The sequence below is a fragment of the Muscardinus avellanarius genome (genome assembly GCF_963383645.1).
Source record: "Muscardinus avellanarius genome assembly, chromosome: 1".
In the NCBI taxonomy this organism is placed as follows: domain Eukaryota; kingdom Metazoa; phylum Chordata; class Mammalia; order Rodentia; family Gliridae; genus Muscardinus; species Muscardinus avellanarius.
In genome coordinates, this window is record NC_137786.1 from 139,650,443 (window position 1) to 139,661,448 (window position 11,006).

The 11,006-nt window shown below is 48.3% G+C and overlaps 1 protein-coding gene across 2 annotated transcripts in view; it reads right to left on the minus strand.

The window, feature by feature from the left end:
* The window catches only part of ZBTB16 (zinc finger and BTB domain containing 16), a gene marked incomplete at both ends in the record, with an annotated part of 203,159 nt that extends 193,139 nt beyond the window's left edge, over nucleotides 1-10,020 (minus strand). For both annotated transcript variants that reach the window (XM_080701261.1, XM_080701260.1), the window contains one exon: nucleotides 8,753-10,020. In XM_080701261.1, the coding sequence (XP_080557387.1) occupies nucleotides 8,753-10,020 (1,268 nt within the window). The remainder of the gene's footprint in view (nucleotides 1-8,752) is intronic.
* Between the last annotated feature and the right edge of the window lie 986 nt (nucleotides 10,021-11,006).

Sequence of the window (11,006 nt, forward strand, 5' to 3'; positions counted from 1 at the left end):
ATCCCCAGACCCGCAAAAAAAAAAAAAAAAAAAAAAGATAAAATAGGGATGAAGGTGTGGCTTAGAGGTAGGATACTCCTGGATTCAATTCCTAGAACCAATAAACAAACAAACAAACAAACAAACAAACAAGGAAGAGGTCTCTCAAAACCCTTTCAACTGGCCCAAGCCCAGAATTTTTCCTCTTCATCAAGATGTCTGTGACTGAGTCTTCTAGAAACTTCCTCAGTAACCCCCTACTGTTCCAGAAAGTTCTTTCTCTTGCCTAACTTGGATCCTTCCAACTGCAACACTGAACACAATCTGTTCACGCTGAAGAAGATCAGGTCTCGCGGACCAAGTAGTGGAAAGTGAGCTGGGAATTGAGAATGAAGCAGGTTTCCATGAGCCTTTAGCCGAAGTTTCCGTGCTGACAATAAACTACCGGATCCCCTCCTTGCAGCTGCAGAGATACGCCTCGCATAGGCAAAACCAACCATAGTTGTTCCAGACTGAGTTAGCATAATAAGGACACCGGGGCTTTTAAGGGGAAACAGTAGAAAGGGGAATTTCTGATTATGCTGGCACGAAATTAACAGCATGGGATTTTTATTTTTGTAAATGGGTTTCTTTTCCTCTCCCATTTTCTGTTTTTCAAGTCAGCATAAAAGACTTCTATCCCCAGAAGCTGGTCCTTATGTTAGTAAGAGATGACGCAGAACTCCTGGAACCTGTGTGGCCTGAACCCCCAAGACCCAAGACCCTCACTGCCCTCCTCATCTCAAGCCATCAGAGGACAGGAGGAAGCCAGAACTGGCCCGGGCTGCAGGGAACTGGGGCCCAAGGGCAAGGACACATCTGGCAGTCTTCACTAGTATAGCATGGAGGAATTGCTAACCTCTCCCACTTTCCTTGGTCCATCCTGGACATGAAACTACAGGGATGCTGGGGGTTGAAGGAGATGCTGGCAAAAATGCACTTAGCACAGAACCTGGCATCTATGAAGCATCTGAAACAATGTTTGTGTTTCCACTCTAAAGCATCCCAAGGGAAGGAGGTCCAGACTACCTGTACCTTCTGTTCCCTGTGCCTGTGCTCCTGCACTCGGCACACCTGACCAGCACCCGGACACCAGGACACTGCATGGGTGAGCTGCAGTTAGGCCTGACCACAGTGGAGCGCGGCCCAGCTAAATTTCAATGAGTATGGGATGATTCACCATGCCTCAGGTCAATAGAACAAAGAGTACCCTGACCACCTCAGTACAAAAGATCCGCTTCCCGGGAAGGTACAGGTGCACAGAGTCTCAGCCCCAAACATGCCCCCCAGGGCTGCAGCTTTACAGCGCTGGCTGGATGGGTACCCTGTGCTGAAGAACAGCCTACCGATCAAGGTCTTTTCCCACACAAACCCATTTTTACCCTGCACAGCTAGGATGACCCACTTCCAAAGAGTAACAGAAATACAATAGCAAACACCCAGAGAGCACACACAGCGTGCCACCCTTCCACACACGGGCCAAAGATCTACTGGTTAATCCTTACAGTGACCCCATGAGTGGGTACTGTCATGATTCCCATTTGACAAATAAGCAAACAGGTACAGAAAGGTTAAAAAAAAAAATAGCCACAGTCACACAGGTGGCAAGAGGTAAAAATCAAGATTCTTACCCAGTCAAAACACACACTTGGTGTGTATGTGTACAACATGGTGTTGGAGGTGGCAGGGAAATGTTACGGCCAATCTTTCTACCAAAATAACTGGTAAGCAGTCAATACTTTCACCTAATACAGCCACAACACAACTTGACTTAGAAAATCTTTCGTTTTCATGGAAAATTCAAGAACCCTAATGCCACACCTGTAGTCATTCAAGATTCTGAAAGTCATACTTGGGCTTTCAGTATAACTTGTTTTAAAGTCATTAGTTAAAAAAAAAAAATCAAGTGGTTGGAAATGTTTTTCTCCGGAATTAGCAAGAAATCAAAGAGCTACAAATGGAGTTTGATTTTAACCGTTTAGAAAAATGACATTTTAAAGATTCATAATAGTTTTCCTAAAACTCGAAGGAGGAGAAGCTATTGCTAAACTCTAGTTTCCCTCCCCGCCCCACCCGCAACACCAGCAATTAGCAGCTCCATCCAATAGTGACAGCAAATTAAAAGGGACTTCTCACTGAGATGAAAGGTAGGCAACTTTCTTTTATTGGAAATGAAAATAAAAGAAATCATCTTCAAAAGCTCCAAGAATGCAGTCTAGATCCCAGATGGCTCCATAACCCTCAGCAGGTTAAATTATTAAAAAAACAAAGTCAGAGCCCAGCATGGTGGTGCACACCTATAATCCCAATACTTGGGAGGCTGAGACAGGAGAATCACAGGTTTGAGATCAGACTTAGCAACTTAGCAACCAGGCAAGACTCTGTTTCCAAAACAAAATAAAAGTCTTGGGGTGTAGCTCAGAGATAGAACACCCCTGGCTTCAATCCCCAGTAACACTAGATAGAGAGATGATAGATAGATGATAGGTAGATAGATAGATAGATAGATAGATAGATAGATAGATAGATAAAGGTCAGAGCACACGGAATCAAATCAGACTGATTCCCATAATGGCCAGCTGACCTGTCATTCCAGGCTCCAAAACTGAGCAAAGGACGATTCACCAAAGAGACTTCATGAAGACATAAGTCAGTGCACAAGAGGTAAGCAAATTTTTAAAGAGCTCAACAATCCAGAGGGAGCTCGTCCAAGTACCTAGGTTTTACAAATGAAGAAAATAAAGCTCAGGATGAAAAAAGAAACCAACAATAGTGACAAGAGCTAAAAGACACATAAGCAGAGCCTGGAGCTCTGACCTCTACAGTGCTGGGCACATTGCTACAAGGCCTTCTGCCATCTCAATAGCTTCACCACCACAGCCTCGCCACAGACCAGATTTCCAGGAGCCCAGGAAAGGTTATAAACTTAAGTCATTCATCACCCCCCAAAAAAGATACTTCCTGGAAATAGAAATGGGATTCAAAAAAGGATAGGGGCGAATCTGTGAATGACAGAGCAGCCATAAATAGCTACCAGGAGAAGCTCGCACACACCTGACCTTTAGAATTGACGTCAGGGAAGATGGCTGGAGTGTCCAACGGTGGTATCTCAGGGATAGTGCTGGCAACCGAAGACTAGGTCAGATGGATCTGACCCAGAACAGCTCTGCCCATGTTCTTATATGGCCTGCTGTAGAGTGCCCAGGACTGTGGGCTGGAGGCGAGCAGAGTGCCTGGCTCTATCCATTTATAGCTGTGTGACCACAGGGGAGTCGCCTACTGGCTCTGTATCTCATTTTCCTTATCTGTAAGTTACAGCCAAAATTGGTCCATCATCGTTCACCCAAATCCTTGGGGGCTTCAGAAACAGATTCGTTCAGATTTTAGAAAGGCATCCTGGTGCCTGTGTGTTTAACAGCACCAGGGGAGGCTAGGGTGGCACTCTGTAATCAAACACATTAATATTTTTGCAGCAAAACATATGAATATTCAAAATAAGCGGGATAAATATAGCCTCGCATCAGTCTCGATCAGGTTTTGCCACTAAATGAGTTTGCTGCAAACTTACACAAAACCTTTTTTAGTTGTCAGAGCCTTTCAGACTTCACAATGTCAGAACTGGGATTATGGTCCTATCCCCCCCGCAGGGCAGGTGGTGAGGTTAGGAGAGATAAAGTCATTAAAGGTGCTTTGCAAAGAACAAAGTGCTACAACTGATAAAAGACATTATTAATATTGTTGCTGTTGCTATCATTATTCCACAGCATACCTCATTTCAAAAAGAACTTGGTTTGACATCAGAGGTGCCTGGCAGAACAATGAAAGGGAACCAAGAGTTCTGAGCCATTTCTAACCTCCACAAAGTGGTCCAAACCAAGGTTGGTGGTGCCTGGTCCTCTACATGGTCCACCACTGAGAACAGAAGCAGCTGGCCCTGTGAGAGAGACCCAGGCAAAGGGCCAGGCAGAACTCTGACATCTCAGCCACACAGTTTAGGCATCCTCGAGGCAGCCCAGCTAGCCTCCGGGAGGGACCGCCAGCATAGCCCAGGGAGCGGGCTGGGCCATTCCTTGTGGTTGCTGAGCATCCCCTGAAGACAAGGCAAGGGCTCCCACTGCGTCTGCTGTGCAGGATGCAGCCTGCAGCTGAGCTGAGGGCCTGTCTGTGTAAGAGCCAGAAGTTCCTGTAAAGATCCAGATCCCAACCAGGTTGTATGAGCCTAGGGAGACTGCAGGCTATAAATGAGAGCTATGTTCACACTCGAGTAAACTATGCTAGCCTGTAATCTTATCATACATATACCTAAAGCTGAGAAAGATAAGGTGCACCTGGCAGGGTTGAGCTGGTCCCTAGATCACATCCAGAGAAGCCTACATGCAGAACTGCTTGGTTCTTGCTTACAAGAAGAGAAGCCAAGCTGGGTGTGGTGGTGCATGCTTGTAATCCAAGTACTTGGAACACTAAGAAGGATCACAGGTTCAGAGCTGGCCTCGACAACTTAGCAAGGTAGTCAGCAACCTAGCAAGACCCTATTTCCAAATAAGACAAAATTGGTCTGGCGTGTAGCTAGGAGGTAGAATGCCATTCTAGGTTCAATCCCCAGTACAAGAGAAGGAGGAGAAAGAAGAGGAGAAGGAGGAGGAGGAGGAGGAGGAGGAGGAGGAGGAGGAGGAGGAGGAGGAGGAGGAGGAGGACAGCAGTAGCAGCACCAGCAGCAGCAACAAGTGAGCCTAGAGGGGAGAGTCCTGTCTTGCAGAAACCTGTCTGACCCTCTCTCCCTCAGACATGATCCTCTGCAATGTGGGCCCACAGAGGAAGATTCAGGTGTCCAGAGCATCCTCTTTCACTGCCTGGAGAATGGTGGTGACCCCTAACACTCCTCACTGTCTGGCTCCCTAGTGATTCTGACAAGTAAAAAGACTCACCCGATTTACCCAAGGGTCCCTATCTGGGCTTCTGGTCTACTCGTGACTACATCTGACACTGCTGGCTACACAGAGGCTATGATGCACATCTCACCCTAAGTTTCATTCAACTACCGATCTAGCAGTAAGTTCCCCCCTCACTCCACACCAGTTCGAGACCATGTCAGGGGCAACTTTCAGATGGGATTCCACAATAAACTCCCTTTCCTACGGAACATCCCCACACTCTGCCTTTCCTTCCTCTCCAAAGCAAGAATACTGCTGGGTACCTAATCTTTACCAACCAGATGCTCTAGCCTATTGGCTGGAGCCGTCATTTCATCGTGGCCAAGGCTGCTGTATTTTCAGCCTTTGTGCCAGTAGCAGTGATGATTTTTCTTCCACCAGAACATTTCTCAGACTGCTGACAGGTAAGGAGGGTGAGTTAGACAGAGAAGAGTAGGAAATAGGGAAGAAACACATTAATCGTGGAGCTTTGAGGGTAAGGGAGAGAGAAAAGCCTCCTACAAAGTGCATCTATCCCAGAGCTAAGTAAACCCTGTTCAAAGTCAGGGCCAAGAGCACACAGGAATATTTTCTCCCCATTCGAATTCCCCAGAGCACTGCCCAGGTTAGGCTCCCCAGGCTCCCCAGCAGACTGTCCATTCTAAGCCAAAAGTGTGTTCCCCCTGTCAACAGCCCCCTGCACGATGCCAGGACTCCGGGACCAGTGTCTCACCATCACACACCCAGGACAGGGGCGGCCTTTGCACCAGCACATGGGCAACACAACCCCAGTGGAAGCGGGAGCCGCAGACACCAGAATGGGGGCCAGTGAGGATGATGCAGAGGCAGAAAGAAGATGGGAGTGGGGGCACAGGTAGTTCTTCACCTTTAAAGTCTCACGGAAGCCAAAAAAAAAAAAAAAAGCAAAAACGAAAAGCATTACTTTTCACCACACCCCATTTCTTACGGCATGTAGCTGAAATAATTCACATCCAGAGACAATGAATCTATATGGTGCCGATTACAGCTCCAGTGACTTCTGGGGTTTACTTCATTAATTCAGTACCAGCCCTATGGAGCACCTCCATTTTAAAAAGTGAGTAAAGCACAGTTCAGAAAGCTTAAATAGGCCAGGCACAGAGGTGCATGTTTGTAATCCCAATATTTAGGATGCTGAGACAGGAGGATCACAGGTGTGAGGTCAGACTCAGGAATTTAGTGAGAACCTTAGCAACTTAAGAGAGATCCTGTTTTAAAATTAAAAAGTAAAAAGAGCGATGGGGGTGTAGCTCTAGGGTAGAATGCACCTGGGTTCAATCCCCAATACAAAAAGAAAGAAAGAATGAAAAATTTTTTAAAAGTTTAAAAATCTATCACAAACTTTCACCACTAGATGTGGCTAATTACACCTGATCCGGGCTCTCTATAATATAACTCAGCCAAGCCTCCATTTCCTCCCAGAGAAATAGGCTTCTACCAAATTGGAACCTAGAACTCCCAGAAGAGTGACATTGTCTAATGGACTTCTCAGGTAGAAAAAAAGAACCTGGACCTGATGACCTCATGAACACCAGGAAAAAAAAAAAATCAAAAAGCATCACTTTCCATCATACCCCATTTCTCATAGCATGCAGCTGAAACAATTCACATCCGGAGATGATAAATCTATCTGGTCAAGTTTGGGGAGGGGGTTTCCTCTTTAGGAAAGTTTGAGCAAAGCATACACAACCTCGGTCTTTTTCTGAGTAGCACAGGCATCAAGAAGACACACCTTAGTGGCGGTTATTTTTCGCACCCACCGGAAAAAAAAAAAAAAATTGGCTACTTTTAGCTCAGACGCACTTTCCACAAGGTAAGTCAGGAGCACTGTGGCTAGGGCGATTAGATCGGCTTCCAGATGCCTCCACCCTCACCCTGGCCTCCTCCTGTCCCCCACACCTAAGTAAGCAATATCTAAGTAAGTAAGATATGGGGGCTAGGGAGTGTGAGTGTGAGTACAAGTGTGGAGAATCAACCCAAGACCAGGAGAATAGGAGATCAGGGACACGCATGGACATGTTACCATTGTCCACTGAATCTGTGGACACACCATTCATCAGAACCAAGGAGGAGAGGGGGAAATGACAGGCCTACCGTTTATAATAGAGGGGAAAAAAATCAAACCTATAACTTATTCCCTCCGTCATTCAGTCTCCTTCTAACAAGCAATCATTGATACCCTCCCTTCTGCAGAGGATCCTCTTCCAGGTCAGACAACCCTAAGAGGCAGCAAAGCACAAGGGGGTTTAGACTTGAATTTGAATCCAGCTCTGCCTCTTAATGTCTATTAATGTCTCATAATTCAGGGGACTCCACAAACGCTATTTTCTGCTGTGGAATTAAGATACTTCTGATTCCAGCCCAGTGTGGACGGTGCACACTTGTAATCCCAGTATTCGGGAGGCTGAAACAGGAGGATCATAGATCCACAGCCAGCCCTGCAGCCTAGTGAGGCCCTCCACAACTTAGTGAGACCCTGTTTCAAAATAAAGAATAAAAAATAGGGCTGGGGTGGTGTGGCTCAGAAGTAGAATGCCCCTGGGTTCAATCCCCAGTACTGCAAAAAACAATAATAACAATAACAATAACAATAATAATGATGATGATGATGATATAGGGTTGAGGTATAGCTCAGACATAGAATACCCCTGGGTTCAATGCCAGCACCAAAAAACAAAACAAAAACAAAAACAAAAAACCACTTCTGACTCAAATTCACTTTAAAATATCATCCAAGTCAACAGATATAACTAAATTTGTATAGTTTTCTGCTTGTCAAAATATCTTTTTTTTTTTTTTTTGCAGTACAGGGGATGGAATCCAGGGGCATTCTACCTCCAAGCTACACCCATAGCCCTATTTTTTATTCTTTATTTTGAAACAGGGTCTTACTGCGTTGCAAAGGGCCTCACTAAGTAGCTGAGACTGTCTGTGAACCGCGATCCTCCTGTCTCAGCCTCCCGAATGCTGGTATTACAAGCGTGTGGCACCACGCCCGGCCACATGCTTGTAATACCATGTTAAAAGAACATGACCTACCTCGATGAGCTGTCATAACAAAAATGCAGCTCCAGATAAAGCACTTAGTACTGAATCAAGCGTGTCCTAAGAGCTCCAAGAAAGATTATTTCTCTGAGAAGGAAACAGAAACCAATGCCAGCCCAAAGTGGCATTTGATTCTATGTGAGCATTTGATTCTATGTGAGCACAGACCAAAGACCAAAACTGCAAAACCAAAACTCTTGTATGCATCTTTCTCCTTGGGATTCAATGTGTTTGCAGGAACAGAGAAGGGGAGGGAGCGCTGGCTCCTGTGACCTAAGCAGCATCTGGCCAAGACACCCTTCTGAGATGCAGATAGTGGCAAAAACCTCTGCAAGAGACATGGATGGTGACAAACACCCGAATCCCAGAAACACAGCCAGATTCAGGCCATGGGAGACCCTCTCCCTGAACCCCACTTCTTCCTCTCTTTCCTTCCTCTTTATCAGTCACCCAGGCAAAGGAGCATAGAAAAAAAAATCAAACAGAAGCCCAAAAGGAAAAAGAGAGGGAAGATTTTGATAAGAAGCTGGGCCCACCAGTCCCGCCCCCAGTGCTTTAAAAACACCCCCTTCTCTCTAACCATGCTCTGAAAAATGTGCCCATGTGCCCCCACCAGGAAGAAGTTTGTCTTGTTTTGTTTGCAAGGAAGACAGGGGAGCTAGACTTGGAAGCAGCCAGGGCATGGAGGGAGGGGTGAGGACCTGCAGTCGGGCCTTGGGTGCGGGTGGGGCAGGGCCTACCTGTGCTGTTCCACAGCCTCGTTGTCAGGAAGCTCAACCCCACACACGCTGCACTGCTCCCCGAGGGGCCGGCTCTCTGACTTCATGCCCACAGCCAGCTCACCCAGCTTGCTGAACAGCTCCCGCTGGATGAAGCCCTGGGGCAGCAGGCCCCCGTAGGTGCTGAAGTCCATGGAGACGGCCAGAGCGGGTTGCACGTGCAGGCCAGAGGTCACCGAAGATGGCATGCTCAGCACGGCGTCGGCCTTGTGGTTGGGCAGCATGGAGTAGATGCCCAGGTGTTTCTCGGCTGGGGGCACCGGGGGCTCGGGTCGGCCAGGGGGACCCTGGCCGGCCTCAGCGGGAGGTGGCAGAGGCTCGGCACTCTCCTCCCGCCCATAGTGAAGCTCCCTGGCACTGGTGATGACACTGCTTCGAGTCGGAGTCCCAGGACCCTCTTTGCCCCTTTCTTCTACCTTGTCCCCCATTCCTCCCGAGACGCTGGCCTCGGCCGTCCCCGGGCTGTCCTGGCCGGGTACCTCGTCCACCTGCATCATCTCTGTCTTTACCTCAGCCACCCCGGGGTGCCGCCCGCCTGCAGCCAGCATGGGCTCCTCGGGCCCCGCAGGCGGCTGAAGGGTTCCCTGCAGGAGAGACTGTCCCATGGTCATCAAGCTGTCCACCGCAGCCTTGGTGGGACTCATAGCGGACAAAGCAAATGAAGTGGAAACCGAAGGGCTCTGGTCCACCATGGGCGCAGGGAGGCTGTGGCCAGCCACACTGGCGTACCCACTCTCCTCGCTGGAATGCTTCGAGATGAAGATGTTCTTGAGGTACCGAGCCTTGCGGTCCTCCTCTTCCTCGGCCCCGCCGTCGGCCATGGTGGCCTCCGTGTCATTGTCATCGGAGGCCTGGATGGTCTCCAGGATCTTCAGGCACTGCTCCTCCAGGTACTCGATCTCTAGGATCTCGGCTGCGTACAGCAGGTCGTCCAGATCCTCCGCCTTGGCTTGCAGCGTGGCCGTGTATGCGTACTCCAGAATCTGCTGGAAGGTCTTTGGCGAGAGGAAGTCCAGAGTATAGTGCTGGCTATTGCGGTGGAAGAGGATCTCAAACATCTTGCTGGTGCAGGCCAGCACCGTCCGGTGGGCATGGAACTCCTGACTGTCCACCATGATGACCACATCGCACAGAGTCCCGGCCAGTCGCATCTGGTTGGCCTTGCATAGCAGCCCCGTGGGGTGGCTGGGGTTCTGCAGCTGGATCATGCCCATCTTTGTCAGATCCATGGTGCTCCCTTCGGTTCAGGCATGAGGCTCTCTTTCCTTCTGTGCTGTGTGTCCTGGAGCAGGCTGGGCTTCCTGGGTGATTGGAGGGGGCTGGAGGAGAGAAGAGGCAAAAGAGATGAGAAAACAAATGGCAGGTTCATCTGTGTCCCAAAAAGTAAGAATTCAACTACTAAAACATGCCGGGTATGGTGGCACACACTTGTAATCCCAGTACTTGGGAGGCTGAGACAGGAGGATCACAGGTTCGGGGCTAGTCTCAGCTACTTAGTGAGGCCCTCTGCAACTTAGTGAGACCCTGCTTCAAAAAATAAAGAATAAAAAAATAAGCCTGGGATACAGATCGGAGGTAGAATGTCTCCGGTTTCAATCCCCAGTACAAAAAATAAAATAAAATAAAATACTGTAACATGCCCTCACCCCACCAAGCTCCCAGCAAAAGGAGCTTAGAGATTTTAATGGAAGGTTTCCTAGAAATCTACAAATCTGCCTTTACAAGCCTGGGTATGATGAGAGTAAAGAGAAGGTTCTGCCACCGCATATGCCTAATTTGCTGCTCTGTGACGTCTGTTAGATGAAGTGAAATGAAAGCTACAGGGCGTCCTGAGTGTTCTTTAAGTCTGCGGGTAGGGCGATCCTAGGTAAGGCCAACATGCATGATTAAGACTGCCCAAAGCACCTTGTGCACCACTACCAAGACTTGAACCACCTGTTTAGTCCATCCACACACCCAGCTTCACTCTCAACCCCCTGCACGGCAAACCTCATGTTCAAAACAAACTTTTTCTAACTCTGCCTCACTGTGGTAGCACTAGGAGCTGGCCTTCCTACACCAGCCAGTGTCTTCCCCACTTCCCCAGACTCTGTCCTTCGCCTCTAATCACGCTGCAAAGGGTGATGACATGCCCTGGCTGCATCCTTAGGCTGTAACAGAACACACACACACACACACACACACACACACACACACACGCTACTTGGGGTCACTC